A 22,127-nucleotide genomic window follows, 5' to 3' on the forward strand; every position below is an offset into this window, starting at 1 on the left:
ACACGCAGACCTTTTGCACTTTTCCCTGGCTTAATTGCATGAGCGAATGTCATATTTGAACTCGATGTAAGACTGGTGACTGCAGATTTTGCAAGCTAGTCCTGTTGTGTGCCTTTGCTGAACTTGACTCCAGGGAATATAGAAGTGCAGCAGAAGAGGAGCCTAGCCCTAGGAGCTTGTGCAGTTTAGAATCATTTCACAGAAAATGGTTGGTCTGCACATTTGGTCAGCTTTCTTTGATTTTGTTTCTCGTGCAATGTCTTGGTGGATTGGTAGATTCTCATCAGGAGATCCGAGGACTGACTGGCAGCCAGCCAGGTGTAAGTGGTATGCTGGCTATTTTTAGGGTGGAATTTTCCGATTTCACATGTTCCAGTCCTGGGAGTACAGTAAAGATAAAGACAAACCTTGCAGGGAAATGGACACAGTGCCAAATGATTTTGTTATTCCAAGTGACATTTAATATGTTGGTGTTTTTGCTACATTATTAAAAGGAATTTTCCACTTGAAGAACACTGGTCCAGTGTTCCAACACATCAGGCAGGTTTCCCTCCTGTCCCCTACAGATACTAACTACATTTTTGTGTGTTAGCTTATGTCTGGTTGAATGTAGGACTAGACTTTTTAAAATGGCTAATGCCATGTTTGTTATCAGGTTGTCAGTTCACCTTACTGTACATGGACTTCCAGTTAGGATTGGATTATTGCAATGTTGCATGCACGTTGTTGTCAAATTTATCTCTCTTCTGATTTGGATCCCAGCTGTTTGTTGGGGACTGTCAGAATTCCCTACGGCTGCAGGCAGCAGGTTGGAAGCTCAAAGTGGTTATGATGTACTTGAAATATTGTGGCAGGTATTAATTTTAAGGCATCGTTTACATGCTGTTCTTTTCCCACATCAAAGTAATTTACCCTGAGACTTCTAATGGTTGGAGCGGCAGGGGCTGGCTGGGGGCAGTTGGTTAATTGGGGGCTAGAGATTACTTTGGATAGTTGGAGTCAAGAGGAGCAGTTGATCAGACTTCATGTGGACTGGGCATAGTTAGTTGGTTAGAGACTCAGGGAGATTGTTTAGTTGGTTGCTGGGGAAATTGAATAGTTACAGGCTGGGGTCATTTGATTAGTTGGAGTCGATGGAGGCTCTAATATTTTCCCAGCTCTGATGAAAGGTCCTCGACCTGAAACATTAACTCTATTTCCATTTCCACAGAAGTTGCCTGACCTACTGAGTATTCCCAGCATTTTCTGTTTTTATTTCTTTCTTTCGTCGGGGCTTCATTACTGGAAAGTCCATGAACTCCGACTTGATTACAATTTGCTGTTTTGTTTGCCTTTCTTTAGGAGTCTGGGCTGTACAGTGGTGGAGATGCTCACAGAAAAACCTCCCTGGGCCGAGTATGAAGCTATGGCTGCCATTTTCAAAATCGCCACGCAGCCGACAAACCCCCAGCTCCCGTCTCACATTTCAGATCACTGCAGGGACTTCCTGAAGAAAATATTTGTGGATGCAAAGCAAAGACCATCAGCAGAGGAACTATTCAGAAACCCATTTGTCCAGATCACTCACTGATGGAGGTAGCTGGCTCTGAAGCTGGGATTAAAAATTTTTTTTTTCAATGTCTACAGGTTATTATGCTTGGTGTTCCATTCAGTCAGTATGCTCAGTAACACCAATCGCAACATGAGTGCCTGTGCCCCAAGGCAGCAGTTTAGTCTTGTGGTCTAGTGTGAATGGTGAAGAATAGCTGGACAACTATGTGATTCCCGATGCATCTACAGACACCACCACCAGGCTTTTCTGCAGAAGGTCTCATCCCAGCGCTGTGTGCCATCAGCTGGACAGCATTTCGACAGTGTGGAACACCTCATTAAAACCTTTAGTAGTTACATAGAACGCAAGATTACAACCATTATGCAAAATATGATAAACTCTCAATGCAAAGTGGAAGTAATGCAGCTTTCCTGAGGAATGTATATATTGAACTTGGGAGTATCTTACGAAAGCGCCTTGTCATCTGTCCGTCCAGCTATCTCCATCTATTTTTCATGTACGTTGTAGGCAGAGCTTTGTACCAGGAGCCAAGCTTAAGGTGTTCTGGTGAGGTTTGGGCTTCAGGCTGCTGGAAATCCACCTCACCTGTTTCTGTCAAACTCGTGCTTCAATCAGGAGTAATATATTTTTATTATATGAGTGTGTGTATGCACATACATATCCTGTATGCCAAAGTCTGATCATTTTTTTCTCTCTTTACCCAACCTTGAATGTCTTACTTGATAAGACCAGATCCATATCAAGGCAAACTGTGATGTGGTTATTTCGTTAAGTGTCTGGTAACTGGTTGGAATGTGCAGATTTCAACAATCGCCAAAACCAACGTACTTTTAGCAAGGTAACCAGTCTCCAGATTTTGGGAGAGCAGCAGGAGAAAGACAACCATCTCTTTTTATTTGTCTCCCCTCTGTTTAAAGGTGCTAGTTCTCACATCTGAAACAAACAGGTGTACTCTGCCATTTGCACCCTGTGCCTTTAGGTTTGTTATGTAAAAAAAAATTAATTGAATGCAAGTTTCTTATTTGCCAATGTTAGTGTTCAGCCAGTAATTGCTCAACAAAGTAATGACACTGAAATTAACTCCAGATCTTGTGTGGAATAACCCCATAAATCAATAGAGAGAACACCTCATTCAGAATTGCCTTTCTATGTGACTGAGCCACAGCATTGGCTTTGTAGTAGGTAGGGTTTTGGCATTTCTTTGGTATCTGCAGCTAGCAATGGGCAATACATCTTTGTGCAATCAAATTAGAATTAAAGTTTTACATTGAGACTTTTCCACAGCTCCACAGTACCCATGAAATTGCACAAACAACACTCTAAAATGCTCTCCCAATCACACAGGTGTTTTGGATCTTTCATGATGGTGACTGGTTATTGTCCCACCTATACTTTTAGTTGAAGCTGCTACACCCCTCCGTGTGCACTGGAGAAAAGTACTTCACAGTGGCACTTGCTGCAGTACTTGTTCAAAATATTTGTTAATGGCAAGAGTCGCTGCCTTACTGCCCTATTATGCTGTGAATGGGTGCCTGATCTCTGTTGCTAGCACACAGTGAGAGCCACAGTGTCATCATTTGATGCTGTTGATGACTGCTGATCACAAATACCGTTTTTATCCAGGTAAAAACAAAACACTATTGATAATTTTGGCCAAGTAGGCCAAGTATCACAGTAGAGGGGTGCGGGAGCCATGATGACTAATGCTGCTTGTTGTGGTTTTACACTTTGTTTAGCATGGCTAAAAGCTAGTTTTTTCCCCAAGGTTGGCAACCATTAGTTAACTTTTTAAAAACCTTTTATTTCAAGTGACTTTGTTTAAACCAGTTCTGTGAACTGTTGTCACCCCCAACAAACATTCCTTCACATGTGTGACCCTTAAAGCACAGACAATCCCAGATATCCCCAAAATGGTTGCAGTGGAGGTATTGCCCATCGCTTGAACCGAATTCTAACATCGAGTTAAAGAACAAAGGGACAGAGAACTCTCTCCCACTTTCTGTATAAGACTTAATGCCAACTGCTTTCAGCTCTGTGAAGATGCACTTTCTTGAATGTATTTTGTACTGAACTTATTTTTTAATTTCCCCTTTGCTGATGTAATTTATGCCTCTTTATACTTTTATTTTATTTTTTTATTTATACGAGAGATGCTATTTGACGGTTTTATATATATATATTTATATATAAGACTTGAGACTGTTGCATAAATCTAATGCAAATATGGTGCCTTTAAGAAAAAGCAGCTGGTTTTGCAGGAGTTGGAGGGAGACTTTGAGTACCATTCTGTGCTGCCCAGCACATCGTACAGTGATGAATGTATTCAGCCTTCTTTATTTTTGCCAGAGGGGATGTAATGTGAGTGTTTGTGGTCATAGCAAAAGTTTCTGGTAGCCTTGAACAAATTGCAGGCTTGTCAGAGTAGCAAGCGTCTGCTGTCAAAATGTGGCTTACTTAGAAACCACTGTGCCAGAAATATGGAAATTAGTGAAACATTTGGAACAGATGCCAGGGAGGTTCTTCATTTAGAGATAGATGCAAGCTTCTCACATCTATGGAATACTGCCTATCGAGGGATCAGTTTAATATAAAGGCTGGCCTTGATATAATTGTTGTAAACAGCACCAGGGGCACCTTTCCTCATCCAGCTCATTACTTAGTCAAACTAGCTGTCCTGATGTTTTGTTTTGGACCAGTTATACAACTCCCTCTCCATCCTCTGTTTCCTTTAGTGTTTGTTCCTTCTGCCACCTTAAGCTCATGCTCTGCAATTCTCTTCCTAACTCTCTTCCTAACTCTCTCCCCATCTTCATGAAGCTCCTCAAAACCTGTGTCCAGCAGCATCTTCGATCACTTTGCCTGTTCTCTCGATTTCTGCTCTTTTTCTTTTTGCTCCATCCCCACTCCCCCGTTAAACCCACCAGCAGTTATTTCATAACAATTAAGACACCCTCCAGGTATAAAGTTTGGACTAATTACAGTTAAATACTGAATCAGGTGGCAGGGATGGAATGGCCAAGTACATTGTGGCAAACTGTTTGCTGTAACCCCCCCAAAGAGTAACAAAAGCCACTTTTCCAGTTCTTCCATTTATTTCCACGAGATAATAAGAGATTGGAATTGGGAATGTTACTATTATACCTGGGTTTTTGAACAGTCTTGAGTATTGTCTTATTTGTAATGGTCAACAGCTGTTGGCAGGAAGGGGGAATTGATTCATTCTTGGCACTGGGCAGCACAGAATGTCTGTACAAAGTCTCCAATCACGTAGGAATGGCAGGGAGCCCTCTGTCAGATCCAGAGAAGCGCTAAAGGCTTGCAGTGCAGAGCCACTCCAATAGATTGTGTTTTTAAAATAAAACCAGATCATTTTTTCATATTTTTAATGAGGGAAGATACATTTATACAGATTTTTTTTTTCAGATGACTATTTTTCAGAGTACTTGAATGTTTTCTTTGAAATGAAAGGCAGCCAAGGTTGGTCTACTTTCCTTTAACCTGTTGGCTGCAATGCCTCTCTAGTATAACTGTTCCATAGTGCGTTTCTGTCTGTATTAAGTGAGACATTCGTTCAAAGGTCCTAGCATTTCCTTCAGTTGGACTATAAAGCTGCCTCTAAGGGACCCAGTGAATGACAACTCTTCCCAAGTTCAAACCATGACCTGCAACCTTTGAACCCTCACACCACATTGGGTCCAGCAACCACTAAATCATCATTATTGTCTGCCAAACCTTGTGCACTCCACCTGACTTACTACTATTCCAGAGACATCACAATTTGCATATCACAGTTTCAGGATTGGCTTAGATCGACAGCTCACAGGTTCAAGGCTTATTGTAAAAATATTGGTCTGTGGGCCTGAGTACAAGGATGTTTGTCAATGCTGGGATACCCAGACATTCACATACTTAGATGTCTGCCCCCCCCCCTCCACCTCCCCACTAACCTTTCTCTCCCCTCAACTTCACCCATGGAGACCAGAGGTGGAAGCATAATCCTCGCTCTAGAAGCTGCTCAGATGATGCCGCAACATCTGAGTCAGATTTCCTTCCCTTTTTTATTCTGTGCCTCAATTACTGTTCAACAGTTACTAAATACAGCATTTGTTGATTATGCAGTAGCAAAATCTGAGAGGTGAACCTGCTGAGCCAGTTTTTACCTATCGCTGGCCCCCTATCGAGCTCTCCTGTCCCACCCCCTTCTACCAGCTTATATTTCATCTCATTTCTATATGTCTTAGTTCTGATGAAGAGTCATACAGACTCGAAACATCAACTGTATCCCTCTCCGCAGATGCTGTCAGACCTGCTGAGTTTTTCCAAGTATTTTTGTTTTTGTTTTTGTTACTATTTCTGTAGATGGTGCAATGCACTAAAGTGCTGGCCAGGAGGAGCTTCAGCATCCAAAAATTCACATCAACAGCATTCCACTTGGAATGGCCTGAGCAAGCCACTTCCACACAGACTTTGGGGAATGGGGCAGAATCACCTCACAAACCTCTTGCACACCTAGCTTAACAAAGATTCTGCAGAGGTGTGAATAAGGGACGACTAACCTACCCTCATAGCCAGGGAAACAGACCTGGGAAATGGAATATAAAGGCTGACATCCAGATATGTTGAAACATTCACTTCTCAATGTAAAATAATCAAAATGCATAACGTCACAATGCAAAGTATTGTACAATTGCAAATGTAAGGAGATCATGTGTCTTCAAACGCCCATTTCTGACTAAAGGTTGTGTGAATTATTCATTGAATGTTTTAGTACCAAAAGTGCCCTGGTCTCCATCGAGTAGGCGAAGCAACAGCAGGTGGTGGTGTGCACACCCTGTAAGCTAATGCCCAAATATACAGTCATATAGCCAAAGACATTATTGCTTTGATGAGCCTGGAACATTTTGAATCATGTTCTGTGTCCTTTCCTGCCGACAGTGCCCCCAACCCACGTACCAAATGGTGAGGCACTCTGCTACCGCACATACTGTTCCACTACTCAGACTGCTCACTGGAGAAGGTTGAGAGACTGTTCTGAGTGTGCCATCCTCCCGGATGTCTCCTATATAGCTTGTGGGAGGAGTCTGCACATGACAGTTTAGGCTGGGATCAGGAGCATCCACATTGTTTCAGCATGTCTCCTCAAATCTTTGACCCAAGTGTGAATCCCCACCTGAAACTGAAAAATATTTCGACAGAACACCCCAGTGTGTACCCGTTAGGTTGCTTTGTAGGAAGTGGATGGGAGAGAGAGCTCCCAAAATGTGCCACAGTTCTGGTACACTTTATTGACCCCAGAATATTTTTCTGTATAAGCGTTATAAGTGTCAGCACACATTTTAGCAAACTTGTATATGCTTTTTACTGCTTTCCAGAGGGGAAAACCAAGTTGTGTGTTGTACAAGTCGCCCTTGGGGACAATTGCTCCATGATACACTCTATTTAAACAGCCTGCATCTTGGTTGCAGAAATGAAAAAATTAACACTGTCAAATATCTATTTAATACTATTCGCAAATGTTACAAACTGTTATTGTTTGTCAGAAAGAGATCCTTTGCATATTGCAGACTCCCAGGCTGGAGAAAGATTGCCATAGTTTGACACTTTGGTGTATATAATTTTATATTTGTTTTGCAGAATATATGCTTGTACAGTTCTATATATTTGTACTATGAAGTGCCACAATGCAGTGATGTGCTGCAGCTTTTATGGTCTAGACTCTCGGCCTCTTACTGGCTGAAGGAATCGTTACATTCAGGTGGCAGTCCAGTTTGTGGGTCCCTTCCATCCCTTCCATTGGGATGGGTAGGTTGTGTACTCCTATCCCCTCCTGTCGCGATGGGGGCTTATGTGTTCTGTGTGTTTGTGCTTTTTGCTGTTTGACTGGGGAGCACAAACTATAAAACTAAAGGAAAAAAACCCCAATCGTTCGTATTTTTCCGGCTCTTTAGCTGTTGCCCTGAAGTCTTTAAAGAGGTCTAAGCAACAGGAGCAGTAGTGCGAAAGAGTTATCTGCCTGTTGCAGTATATCTCTGCTGTACCCACATACAATCCTACCTCAGCTTTCTACTGCGTGCCCCCCATACCACGATATCACTTTTTGAATCGATGCGACAAGAGCTGGAAAGAGGTGAGTGAGAACACTGCTTTTGGAGAAGGTCCAGTAGCGTCTGCTAACTCAAACTTGCAGCCAAGTACAGGGACAGCATGATCCATGAAACACCACTGAGTGGGTGGCATGAAACAGTTTGGGCTTTCCATCTACAGTGTTAACATCACTGTAGGTGCTGATTTTCCAGGTTATTTGCAGGAATTTCTCCCCATACAAGCCTACCCACTCTCACTGTCCCTGAGAGTGAAATATTACCTATTCTGATTGGGAGCAAGATAAGTTTCAGTGCAAAGCCCATTTAAAGCTGGAAATAACCAAACATGTGTCCGTCCCCTTGGATTCAGGCTGTCACCAAATTGCCTCTTTATCCAGTCCCAGATTAAAGTGGGCTCAACATTTATACAAATGGGGACATGATAACATAGCCAGAGCAGGTAACTAGTCAGTGTCACAGTTCAAGGTCAGTCTGCGACTGCCAGGCAAATGAAATTGACATTTGCACAGCTCTGCTGTATTTCAAAGTGACCTTTGGAGCTACCACCACCACCACAACCACTCAGTCAAACGTTGTGACAGCTGGGTGACGGAGGTTTGCAGGGAACCCATGTTTACCCACTCAGCAACACAATACTGTAGGAGCACCAGCAGAAGTCTCAGTCTGTAGGTATGCACTTTGTTGAAGGGAGCTTGGCCTCATGCAGGTCTCATTGAGTGTGCATCATCCCTTTTATTCTATTCCAACAGTGTGGACCGCAAACCAAGCCATTTTACACTCCTCTTCCCACATAATTTCTAAAAGGAACTGCCTTTGTTACAGCTTGCCAGTAGGCAAAAGCTATACCCAGTGTTATGTGGACTCAGCAGTATCCTAAATAGGGGATAGTTGAGGGAAGAAAAACACCAGAAAATGTCAGATTCACACCAGATCCCTTTGGCTTCTGAAAGAGGAAAGCCCAAGATCCTTTATTAGGACCTGAGGAAGGATCAGACAATCGGATCGAGGGTTTCCACTCTGAGGCATTAACCCAATGGACTTGTGGCAGTTTTTTTTTTAAACTGCAATCACCCCAAATCACTAACACTGAAGTGCCGGAAATAATTGCAGACAGGTTGGTAGTTCCTCATCTGCAGCTACATAGTGCAGGTTGAGGTGAGAATGGAGAACGATAACTCCGATTTGGGGGAATGTCATGTTTTGAAGTGTTTTATGTATTTTGTAAGTATGACCCACATTACAGCAAATGTGTGTTTGATACTTGTTTTTTTTTTAAAAAATGCTTTTGGCGTACTAATATATGCACTACATACACTAATGCAGTTTATTTTGATAAGCTCTTACATTCAACATTTAAATGTATAAATTGAACAGTATTCTGTATTGGTGTAATATAGTTTTTAATGTTCTATTCCCTGATTACAGTATTTTATACAATTGTTTATTGATGCTTGTATGTAGCACTACATATATGTTTTTAAAAGTTTTGCAAATATAGGAAAAAAGATAAAAACATAAAAAGATACCCTGTTGTTCTTGTTTGTCTATGGAGTATTTTACAGTGAAGCTTTGTTTTTCTCTTTTCTTGTACAATGGCACTCATAGGTCAATTCCAGACCTGCTGCACAGTGCCCATCAAGCTGAGGATTCAGTGATATGTTCTCTGCAGCAAGAGAAGGCAATAGAATTTTATTAGGAAGTAGAGTTATCCCAGCTTTCATGCAGCAAGTGAAAGTGCTCCATCCACGGCCTATGTGTTTCATTTTGTGTCGTCACTCATGGAAAAGCAATGGCTCGTTACCAACTTCGTCAATTCACCACACGCCAATCAACTTCTCAATTTTATATTTTATGGAAATCTGTAACTCGGATCTGAACGGAGCCGTAACTAACACACTGCCATTTCCACCTCTGAAACCTCAGTTCAGGTGCGGTGAAAATTGTCTCTCTGCTAACCATGTGAAATGAGCTTTAACCAGGTTCCTTGTTGGTACAGAACTGCCCATCCTCCAACTGTATCTTTTTTTTCTCTCCTCCCTGTGTCTGTCTTTTAGTTGCCAAATGAATTGTTAACCTCACCATCAAACTATAACTACTTCCCATTCCAATACAAATTTAAAAAAGTTGCCTATGTCTCTATCTGTCTTCTATCTCTCCGTCCATTCCTACCTATCTTTGTGTCTCAATTTGACAGTCTCTTCCCCCTCCCCCACCTCCCTTTTCTAGGTGTCTCTTGCTCTGTTTCTATTTTCCCCCTCACTGACTTTTATTGCTACATGAAAACATCATTGAAATCCTGATTTATAACACTCTCATTCTATTGCAGATTATTAAGGTAAGGAACAGTTGGTTTCTTCATTTCCCATGAGCTTCCAATCTAAAATGTTTCCTGCATTACAACGGTAACTACATTTCAAAACAAAAGTACTTCATTGGTTTTGAAGCACCTTGGGACAACCTAAGGTTGTCGATATAAATGCAAATTGTCCTTAAAAGTTTATCCGCTACGTCTACCGTCGTGCTTTCATGAGCGCTGCTGTCCTTCAAACGTAAGCTAAAAACACTATTCAGACAAAAAAAAATTTAATTAGTTCCCCGTTATAATTTGATAGAGGTTCTAGTTTTACAAGGAATTCACAAGCATTCAAAGGGAAGTTGTCAGAGAGTATCTATTGACTCGGCCTTAATAGAATCCAGGCTTTCTAGTGCTGTAATCAAAACGTTGGAAAAAGATCCTGCACCACTGTTCAATAAGATCATGGCTGAGCTTTGATCTCAACTTCACTTTCTTGCCTAATCCCCATATCTTTTTAGTCGTTTTAGAGTCCAAGTTCTACCTATGTCTTTAATTCCTATGTGGGTCACAAAAGTGGATCTTCCCCTTCCATTGCAAGTTCTTCAGCAACAACTAGATAACCTTAACTCTGACACTGAGCAGACAAAACAATCTTTAGAACCCCTGGTACCAACTGCAAAGAACATTATTGCGTAGGATATACAGCACTAAAACAGGCTTTTCAGACCTACCAGTGTTGTTGCTCCACTCGAGCCTCTTCCCATTTTTTTTCTCATGTAAATTTATCATCCTAACCCTCTGTTCCCTTCTCCCTCATACTCGTCTTTCCCCACAAATGCGTCTATACTATTTGCTTCAACCACTCCCTGTGGTAGCGAGTTCCACACACCCACCACACTTTGGGTGAAGAAGTTTCCTTTGGTTTCCTACTGGATTTCTTGGTGACTGACTTATATTGATGGCCTCTAGTTAGTCTCTTCCTCATGAGAGGAAATGTTCTCTGCATCCACTTTCTCAAAACCTTTCATCATTTAAGACCTCTAATATATCATCCCTCAGCCATTTTTCAAGAGAAAAGAGACCCAGGCTGTCAAACCTCCCTGATATGTATACCCACACATTTCTGGTATCATCCTTGTAAATCTTCTCTGTGGTGCTGCCTCTACATCCTTTTACGATATGGTCACCAGCAGCACACAATACTTGTAAGTGTGGTTTAACCAAGGTTTGATGCCGGTTTAAGATAACTCCTCTACTTTTCAATTCTATTCGGCTAGAAATGAAACCTAGTGCTTGGTCTTTCTTTATGGCCTTGTTAACCTGTAGCACAACTTTTAGTGATTGATCTATTTGTATTCAGAGATCCCTTTGTTCCTCTACCCCACCTCAATACTCGCCTTCCAAGTAATGAGTGACCTCCTCCCTGCCCCCCCCCCCCATTCTTTCTACTAAAATGTACTACCTCACAATTATGTGTTGAACTGCTTTTGCCAATTATTTGCCAAAATATCTGCAAATTTATTAATATACTCAAAATTAGCTGTTTGCTTGTCTATGCTTTTTAATCCTTTCATGGGATGTGGGTGGCGCTGGGCCAGCATTTTTATTGCCCATCCCTAATTGCCTTTGAGAAGGTGGTGGTGAGCCAGCTTCTTGAACCACTGCAGTCTGTGTGGTGTGGGTACACCCACAGTGCATTTAGGAAGGGAGTTCCAGGATTTTGACCCAGTGACAGTGAAGCAACGGCAATATATATCCAAGTCGGGATGGTGGGTGCCTTGGAGGGGAACTTGCAGATGGTGGTGTTCCCATGCATGTGACACCATTGTTCTTCTAAGTGGGTAGAGGCCATGGATTTGGAAGATGCTGTCAAAGGAGTCTTGGTGAGTTCCTGTAGTCTATCTTGTAGACGGTACACAGTGCTGCCACTGGTGAAAGGAGTGAACATTGAAGGTGGTGGATGGGGTGCTTTGTCTCTTGAGCATTGTTGGAGTTGCACTCATCCAGGCAGGTGGGGTGTATTCCATCACGTTCCTGACTTGTGCCTTGTAGATGTGGACAGGCTTTGGGGAATCAGATGGTGAGTTACTCTCCACAGAATTCACAGCCTCTGACTTGCTCTTGTTGTCACAGTATTTATATGGCTAGTCCAGTTCAATTTCTGGTCAATAGTAACCCCTCAGGATGTTGCTACTGTCCCCGGCTACTATCACAATCCTTTTTCCTTCCAGTCCGACCCAATTTGATGTGGGAGATGGTACTGGTAACATGCCCCCTTACCGCTCCATCTTAGTGACTGATTACTTACACTGTTACCGTGGCTGTGAACCACACAGGAACAAGCAACCACCCCTTCTGCCCTCTTAATGCCACTGGGATGATGTTCATTGATCCTTGATTTGTATCCCCCTTTCCTGCAGGCCCATCACAGCATTAAGGGGCATAGGAGGAGAGAGGCAGGAATATGATGATGAACAACAGGCCTTAATTTTTTTGCTCATTGGTTATGATGATCATCAGAAGGATGAAGACCTCGCCCCACAGGAGCCTCTGGAGCATGATCCTATCCATGTTCCTCTGCCCAAGCCTCTTCAATGTCACCTGTTGAGTAGCTTGCTTTCGTAGTCCCTTGCACCAGTTCATACTTTCAACTGGGAGGAGTTATATAGAAGGTGACACTGGGTGATTCACAGAGCACAAGGGAGCCCAAGGACTGGCCAGTGGGTGAGGCTGTGCCACCTTTGCCACAGAGGCTCAGAAGGATATCAAAGAAACAGGCTGGGAGGGCTAACTCTGAGGATGTTTGGTAACTCAGATGTGAGTCGAGTCTACACCAAGGAAGATTTTTCTTCAATGAAATCTTTGATACAATGTGTGGTACCTTCATTGGAATCTGAAGCAGATTCTAACCTAAGAAACGGCTTGGAATCAGTCAGTGACTCCACATCTATGGAAGCATAAACTGTATCTCTAGTAGCACCAGGGGAAAGAACAAAAGAGATAGCAGCAGGAGTTGGTCATTTATCCCCTCTAACCTGTTCTGCTATTTGAATATGATCGTATGATCGTAAGATCATATCTGATCTGATTGTGGCCTAAACTCCAAATTCCTGCCTGCACCCCCATAACCCTTTGCTCTTTCTAACTTAGCCTTGAATACATTCAATGACATTGCCTCCACTGCTCTCTGGGGTAGTGAATTCCGAAGATTAACAGCACCCTGAGAGAAGAAATTCCTCCTCATCTCCTTTTCAAATATGAGACCCTTGATTTTGAAACTGTGCCCCTGAGTTCTAGATTCCCCCACAGTGGGAAACATCCTCTCAGCATCCACGCTGTCAAGCCCCCTCAGAATCTTATGTTTCAATAAGATCACCCCTCAGTCTAAACCCCAATGGGTATAGGCTCAACCTTTCCTTATAGTACAACCCCTTAATGCCAGTAATCAACCTGGTAAAGCTTTTCAATAATGCTGCAATGCATATTCCTCCTTAAATAAGGAGACCAAAGCTGGATGCAGTGAGCTAGGTGTGGTCTCAGCAATGCCCTGTATAATTGTAGCAAGACTCCCTACTTTGAGACTGCATCCTCCTTGCAATAAAGGCCAGCATTCCATTTGCCTTCCTAATTACTTGCGGTGTTGCTGAAAAGAGAGAGATATTGATGTAGCTTCTTGTCAGGCACTCATCAAGACAAACGCAAGTATACCAAATTTCACAATTTATATTTTGGGGGTGGGTATGTTTTGGGAATGGGCATATTTTGGGGGGTGGGTATGTTTGGGAAGGTGGTTTGATTTGGGAGTGGGTATATTCAGAGTATATTTTGGGTGGTGGGTATATTTTGGGAGTGAGTGAATTTTGGGGTGGGTGTATTTGGAATGGGTATATTTTGGGGGTGGGTATGTTTTGAGGTGGGTGTATTTGGAATGGGTATATTTTGGGGGTGGGTATGTTTTGGGGTGGGTGTATTAACAATGGGTATATTTTGGGGCTGGGTGTATTTGGGATGGGTGTGTTTTGGGGGTGGGTGTACTTGGAATGGGTATATTTTGGGGGTGGGTGTATTTGGAATGGGTATATTTTGGGGGTGGGTGCATTTGGAATGGGTGTGTTTTGGGGGTGGGTGTATTTGGAATGGGTATATTTTGGGGGTGGGTATGTTCTGGGGGTGCGTGTATTCGGAATGGGTATATTTTGGGGGTGGGTGTATTTGGGATGGGTGTGTTTTGGGGGTGGGTGTATTTGGAATGGGTGTGTTTTGGGGGTGGGTGTATTTGGAGTGGGTATGTTTTGGGGTGGGAGTGGGTATATTGTGGGGGTGGGTGTATTGTGGGGGTGGGGGTATTGTGGGAGTGGGGCTGGGTGTATTTGGAGTGGGTATATTTTGGGGGTGGGTGGGTATATTTTGGGGGTGTGGGCGGGTGTATTTTGGGGGTGTGGGCGGGTGTATTTTGGGGGTGTGGGCGGGTGTATTTTGGGGGTGGGTACATTTTGGGGGTGGGGGTTGGTGAATTGTGGGTTGGGGTGGGGGTATTTTGGGGGTGGGTATATTTTGGGGGTGGGGTTATTTTGGGGGTGGGGGTCGGGGTATTTGGAATGGGTATGTTTTGGGGGTGGGTATATTGTGGGGGTGGGGGTATTTGGCGGGCAGCGTCGCTCGGGTGATGATGCTAATTACACAGACCGGTAGTGACGCTTTGAACATGCGCTATTTCCGAGTGGGCGTGGCCTAGTGTCAGTGCTTCGCGGAGCCGTGGCTGGAGGTGAGAGAGGGAGTGGGGGCTGTGGGCCCGGGGGCAGGGCCTGGCCGGGGATCAGTGTCGCGGGAGCGGGCCGAGGGCCGGGCCGGGCCGGGCCTTTGCTGCCGCTCACTCCCTAAAGCTCCCGGGCCCACCCTCAGGGCGCCACCTCCCTGAGCGCCCCCCCCCCCCGCTTCCTGTGGGGCCCACTAAGACCCTCCCCCCACCTTCCCCACGCCTCCCCTCCCCCCACTCCCCCTCCCCCTCTCCCCACTCTGACCCCACTGTCCCTGCAAGATCTCACCCCTATGAGGTCATTCTCCTCACTCCCATCCCCTCGAATACCCCCCTCACTCCCATCCCCTCGAAGACCCCCCTCACTCCCATCCCCTCGAAGACCCCCCTCACTCCCATCCCCTCGAAGACCCCCCTCACTCCCATCCCCTCGAAGACCCATCTCACTCCCATCCCCTCGAAGACCCATCTCACTCCCATCCCCTCGAAGACCCCCTTACTCCCATCCCCTCGAAGACCCCCTTACTCCCATCCCCTCGAATACCTCCTTACTCCCATCCCCTCGAATACCCCCTTACTCCTATCCCCTCGAATACCCCCTTACTCCCATCCCCTCGAAGACCCCCCTCACTCCCATCCCCTCGAAGACCCCCCTCACTCCCATCCCCTCGAAGACCCCCCTCACTCCCATCCCCTCAAAGACCCCCCTCACTCCCATCCCCTCAAAGACCCCCCTCACTCCCATCCCCTCAAAGACCCCCTTACTCCCATCCCCTCGAAGACCCCCTTACTCCCATCCCCTCGAATACCTCCTTACTCCCATCCCCTCGAATACCTCCTTACTCCCATCCCCTCGAATACCCCCTTACTCCCATCCCCTCGAATACCCCACTCACTCCCATCCCCTCGAATACCCCCTCATTCCCATCCCCTCGAAGACCCCCTGACTCCCATCCCCTCAAAGACCCCCTCACTCCCATCCCCTCGAAGACCCCCCTCACTCCCATCCCCTCGAAGACCCCCCTCACTCCCATCCCCTCGAAGACCCCCCTCACTCCCATCCCCTCGAGTACCCCCCTCACTCCCATCCCCTCGAAGACCCCCCTCACTCCCATCCCCTCGAAGACCCCCTTCACTCGCCTTCTGATTTACTATCGTTTTATTGGCATCAAATGATATGAAATCAATGTGATTGCTTTTTATGTTATGGATATTGCATTTTCTTTGCATTTTCTTTGCAGTTTCTCATCATTTGCACACAGTTTCTACAAGTTTGTGATGCAATAGAGCTTCTGTATTTAATCTATATTGGGGAGAGTTTACAGCGCAGATGTTTGGCAACATGAGTAGGTGCACTGTGTGGGAAAGGAAGGATGTGATTTACTCCACATGTGGATTACACATTTTCACACCTATATGTGATATGAGGAGCACAGGACCAGCAACTCATTGTCTGTGGGAACAATGTCTGTGGGAACAAGTGGTTCTATCTACATTCATCAGTTATCAAGTGCTTCAAAACAACGTTGTGACATTGTTGTATCATTTGTTAATTGACATTAAGAAAATCTGCAATCTTGAGGCCATTTCTAGAACTGGAATAGAGAGCAAAAATAAAAATACCTGGAAAAACTCAGCAGGTCTGACAGCATCTGCGGAGAGGAACACAGTTAACGTTTCGAGTCCGTATGACCCTTCAACAGAACTAAGGAAAAATAGAAAAGAGGTGAAATATAAACTGGTTTAAGGGGGGGTGGGACCAGTAGAGCTGGATAGAGGGCCAGTGATAGGTGGAGATAGCTAAAAGATGTCATAGACAAAAGGACAAAGAGGTGTTTAAGGTGTTGATATTATCTAAGGAATGTGCTAATAGGTGACATTAAGGGTAGAAAGCAGGACGAGTAAGGTACTGATGGCCCTAGTGGGGGTGGGGTGGGGGGAAGGGATCGAAATAAGCTAAAATGTAGAGATAAAACAATGGATGGAAATACATTTAAAAATAATGGAAATAGGTGGGAAAAGAAAAATCTATATAAATTATTGGAAAAAAGAGGGATCGGAAAGGGGGTGGGGGTGGAGGAGAGAGTTCATGATCTAAAATCGTTGAACTCAATATTCAGTCTGGAAGGCTGTAAAGTGCCTAGTCGGAAGATGAGGTGCTGTTCCTCAAGTTTGCGTTGGGCTTCACTGGAACAATGCAGCAGGCCAAGGACGGACATGTGGGCATGAGAGCAGGGTGGAGTGTTGAAATGGCAAGCGACAGGGAGGTCTGGGTTATGCTTGCGGACAGACCAAAGGTGTTCTGCAAAGCGGTCACCCAGTCTGTGTTTGGTCTCTCCAATGTAGAGGAATCCGCATTGGGAGCAGTGAATGCGGTAGACTAAATTGAGGGAAGTGCTGCTTCACTTGAAAGGAGTGTTTGGGCCCTTGGATGGTGAGGAGAGGGGAAGTAAAGGGGCAGGTGTTGCACCTTCTGCGGTTGCATGGGAAGGTGCCGTGGGAGGGGGTTGAGGTGTAGGGGGTGATGGAGGAGTGGACCAGGGTGTCCCGGACGGAACGATCCCTGCGGAATGCCGTCAGGAGGGGTGAAGGGAAGATGTGTTTGGTGGTGGCATCATGCTGGAGTTGGCGGAAATGGCGGAGGATGATCCTTTGAATGTGGAGGCTGGTGGGGTGATAAGGGGGACCCTATCATGTTTCTGGGAGGGAGAGGAAGGTGTGAGGGCGGATGTACGGGAGATGGGCTGGATACGGTTGAGGGCCCTGTCAACCATTGTGTGTGGAAAACTCGGTTAAGGAAGAAGGAAGACATATCAGAGGAGCTGTTTTTGAAAGTGGCATCATCAGAACAGATGCGAAGGAACTGAGAGAATGGGATGGAGTCCTTACAGGAAGCAGGGTGTGAGGAGCTGTAGTTGAGGTAGCTGTGGGAGTCGGTAGGCTTGTAATGAATATTGGTGGACAGTCTATCACCAGAAATTGAGACAGAGAGGTCAAGGAAGGGAAGTGTCAGAGATGGACCATGTGAAAATGATGGATGGGTGGAAATTGGAAGCAAAATTAATAAATTTTTCCAGGTCCAGACGAGAGCATGAAGCAGCACCGAAGTAATCATCGATGTACCGGAGAAAGAATTGTGGGAGGGGGCCGGAGTAGGACTGGAACAAGGAATGTTCCACATACCCCATAAAGAGACAAGCATAATTGGAGCCCATGCGGGTACCCATAGCCACACCTTTTATTTGGAGGAAGTGAGAGGAGTTTAAGGAGAAATTGTTCAGTGAGAGAACAAGTTCAGCCAGACGGAGGAGAGTAGCGGTGGATGGGGATTGTTCAAGCCTCTGTTCGAGGAAGAAGCAGAGAGCCTTCAGACCATCCCGGTGGGGGATGGAGGTGTAGAGGGATTGGACGTCCATGGTGAAGAGGAGGCGGTTGGGGCCAGGGAACTGGAAATTAATGATATGATGTAGGGTGTCAGAGGAATCACGGATGAAGGTGGAAAGGGACTGGACAAGGGGAGAGAGAATGGAGTCAAGATAGTGAGAAATGAGTTCCGTGAGGCAGGAACAGGCTGACACGATCGGTCTTCCGGGACAGTCCTGTTTGTGGATTTTGGGTAGGAGGTAGAAGTGGGCCATCCGAGGTTGGGAGACTATGAGGTTGGAAGCTGTGGAATGAGGATCTCCAGAGGAGATGAGGTCAGTAACAGTCCTGGAAACAATGGCTTTATGTTCAGTGGTGGGGTCATGGTCCAGGGGGAGGTAGGAGGAAGGAGGAATAGAGAGCAGTTTGGAGCAGGACTCCTTGCCTACCCATGTGGCTGATGGACATCTGGAGGAAAGAAATTTGTTTGTGCCAGAATTTGAGATGATCTCTTGAGCATGGGGTAGGGTTCACATACAAGAGATTATGTTCTATGTTGGCCTCACCTGTGGTTTCAAACCTCCCCTTTTTGCATGATCCTTTGTTGTGGACTTAAGGCTTAAATTTTGTACGATGTGAAGGAAAAACTTAATAGAAGTGTTTTAAATCGTCTTAGAGTAAATAGCGCAAACCTTTTCCACTGGCAGAAGAATGGGTACAGAGAAACACAGATTTTGAAGTAATTATCAAAGGAACCACAATTCTGTGATTCTGAGAGTTTATTTTACACAAGTTACTGTGATCTGGAATACACTGCCTGAAAGGACATTGGAAGCAGATTCAGTAGTAGCCTTAAAAAGAAAATTGGATAAATGCTTGAAAAATGTGCAGGGTTATGGGGAAAGAGCTGGGGAGGGAGTGGGACTAACTGGATGGCTCTTTGAAAGAGCCAGGAGAGTTATGATGGGCTGAGTGACTGCCTGTCCTGTATCATTCTGCATTCTCAATTAGTCCATTTTGGTACATGTATTTTGGTAAGTCAAAGTAACCCAACCTGGCTATCTCATTCTTTACAAATGAGTAGAGTTTTGATTATTCCTTTGCTGAAAATGTACTGATCAGTCAACCATGTACATCTGCTTAGGTATTTCAGCTGTTGATGATTATTTTGTACCTTGTAAATCTTTGCTTAGTCAAATGCAAATGGTGATCATTAGCATTAACTTTGTTTGGGACACATGGCCCAAAAGAAGTTACAACTCAGCCTTACTGATTGAGGTCAAAGGCCTTCAAGTCAAACACACCACTCCACCATTGAATTGGATCAGGGACTACCTGTAAGAATGAGCTAGTCAATGTCACAACGTGCTAGTGTGACCAATCTAACAGTTGAGTTGCAGTTGATGTATCTTTGCCTTTATAATTACTTCAGTCCACCATGAGAGTAATTTACAAAGCACCTTTGTTCTAAGGAAAGTCCCACGGCCCTATAGGTGATCAGAAGATACAGAAGGGTAGACGCTATAGGAGGTGGCTATGGACATAGTCGCTGCACTCAGCAGAGAGAGCTGCACTGGAAACCAGAGTCACAAACTGAGGACGAAAGCAGTAGTAAATATCAGTTATGAACAAATAAAATCGTAAACAAATTTGAAGATGTAGAAGCAGGAGCTGATGGAGGTCAGTGTGGACAGGCAGCTGTATCCTAGTGAGTGTCAGCACTCAAGTGAGGAACCTGTGAAATACAGCACTTGCTGCTTGTGGTAGTTTACTTTCCTTGGATTCATGTTCTCTCTCGTGAAACTTTGAGAGTATTGTGTGCTGCACAGGTCTGTAAAACAGAAGTTCATTCATCTGGAGTTCCTGATTTTAGCCAGGAACTAGACATAGTGAGAAACAAGAAGAATACTTGGCAGTTAGGAAATAACAGGCCAGTTGCTTAAGTTTAGCTGGACTCCGTTAATCAGTGAAGCTTGTTTTTGCTTGCTGCTCTCCAAATGAATGCAAGCTGCTCCTTGTGATTTAGGGCAGATTTAGGTCACTGCTGCAAGTAACAAGGTGCCTCTGCTCTTCACATGGCAATCTCTTGACATTCCTGTCTTCTGCAGCAGATTCATTGTATATTCATTTTGAGGTGGGAGCAGAGCGAAGAAGAGGAACAAAGGGTGTCAGTACCCAGCTATTAATGTATTGATAGTCACTCTTCAGTCTGTAAGCCTTGTAGCAAACTCATAGTACTGCCCCCAGAGATAGTATTCCAATCTAAATCTAGGCTACCCGCAGTATATTTAGGTAGAACACAAAACCAGCTCATTAGCCTTTTACTTACACACTTATTTCTTTTTCAGACAAGTGGTTGTTTGTTTCTTAAATGTAAGAACAAAGGTGCCGGGTCATCAAGACAAAAATGACCCATTGTGCAGGGTAGCATCAAGGCATGTTGCAAAAGACAGCACCAAGAATGGGGGAAAAAATAAAATGGGATAAGGTAAATCAGGAAGCAGAGATCAGATATACCTTAAAGTGACAAAAATGAAATATATATTTCTGTGGATTCTTTGGCTACAGTGCGCATGCAGATTCAGGTCAGTTATTGCTTGTGGTTTCCTGCAAGTTGTAGGGAATCTCCATAAACTTCCTCACCTCCGCATGAGGCTGAAGTGTGAACAGTTCTGCAGGTTCTTGGGATGTGTTGTCTAATCCGGTCACTGTGGGGGGTTCTGTCCAGGAACAGAGGTAGTGAAAAGCTTCTTGTATGTGGAAGGGGCTGACGGTGGTGAAATGGGGAGATGCATGGGAAGGCAGGATCTTGAATTTAATGCACTGGGGTCATGGAGTTAATTGAGGATGAGAGGCTCGCAATATCAGGTCTGTGCTGGTTCTGGACAAGTATTATTCGTATCATGTAACTCTACTATTCAAGAAAGGAGAGAGGGGGAAAACCAGGAACTACAGCCCAGTTATATTGACATGAGTAGTAGAGAAAATACTAGGATCTATAATTAGGGACATTGTAACAGAGATCTTGCAAAATCATGATTAGGCAGTCTAAAACAGTTTCACGAAAGGGGAATCATGTTTGACATATCTGTTTGTTTTTTGAGGATGTAATCAGCAGAAGGAAACCAGTGAATGTAGCCGATTTGGATTTTCAAAAAGCATTTGATCAGATGCCGCAAGAGGTTGTTACACAAGATTAGGATTCGTAGAATTGGGGGTAACATATTAACATGGATTTAGGATTGGGCACAAAGCAGGACGATTAAACTCGTCATTTCTAGGTTAGCAGGCAGTAACTTTTGCGGTACCACAAAGATCAGTACTTGGGCCTCATTATTATTAGGTTAAACAAATGGGCAAAACCTGGGCAAATGAGTTTCAATGTAGGTAAATACGAGGCCATCCACTTTGGACCTAATAAGGATCAAACGGGATTTTCTAAATAATGAAAAGCTAGAAACGGTGAAGGTTTAAAGAGACTTAGGGCTACATGAACATAAATCCATAAAAAGTCATGGACAGGAACAGAAAATAATCAAAAAGGCCTTTATATCTGGAGGTCTAGAGTATGAGGGGGTAGAAATTATACTACAGCTAAGCAAAGAGCTGGTTAGATCACATCTGGAGTACTGTGAGGAGTTCTGGGCACTGCACTTTATTCTGTCATGGGATGTGGGTGTTAGCCAATGCTAACATTTGTTACCCATCACTTTTTGCCCTTGAACTGAGTGGCTTACTAGGCCATTTTAGTGGGTAATTAAAGTCAACCACATTGCTGTGAGAACATAAGAACTAGGAGCAGGAGTAGGCAATTCAGCCCCTTGAGCCTGCCCCGCCATTCATTATGATCATGGCTGATCTCATTTCGGCCTCAACTCCAATTTCCTGCCCTCCCCATAAACTTTCAACCTGTTACTAATTAAAAACCTGTCTATCTCCTCCTTAAATTCATTCAGTGTCCTGGCACCTACTGCACTCTGAGGTAGTGAATTCCACAGATTCATGACCCTTTGAGAAAAGTAATTCCCCCTCATCTCTGATTTAAATCTATCATCC

General features: G+C 44.4%; 2 protein-coding genes across 2 annotated transcripts in view; both read left to right on the forward strand.

Annotated features, from left to right (window-relative positions):
- Positions 1-5,785, forward strand: part of map3k3 (mitogen-activated protein kinase kinase kinase 3) — a 126,042-nt gene extending 120,257 nt beyond the window's left edge. Inside the window, exon 17 of the mRNA XM_078529842.1 lies at positions 1,342-5,785. Within this exon, the coding sequence (XP_078385968.1) occupies positions 1,342-1,570 (229 nt within the window). The 3' untranslated portion in view covers positions 1,571-5,785. The remainder of the gene's footprint in view (positions 1-1,341) is intronic.
- An 8,838-nt stretch (positions 5,786-14,623) lies between these two features.
- The window catches only part of ccdc47 (coiled-coil domain containing 47), a 32,867-nt gene continuing 25,363 nt past the window's right edge, over positions 14,624-22,127 (forward strand). The window contains exon 1 of the mRNA XM_078529851.1: positions 14,624-14,717. The gene's annotated coding sequence lies outside the window, so the exon portion shown is untranslated. The remainder of the gene's footprint in view (positions 14,718-22,127) is intronic.

The sequence above is a fragment of the Cetorhinus maximus genome, chromosome 25 (assembly GCF_964194155.1).
Source record: "Cetorhinus maximus chromosome 25, sCetMax3.hap1.1, whole genome shotgun sequence".
Taxonomy (NCBI): domain Eukaryota; kingdom Metazoa; phylum Chordata; class Chondrichthyes; order Lamniformes; family Cetorhinidae; genus Cetorhinus; species Cetorhinus maximus.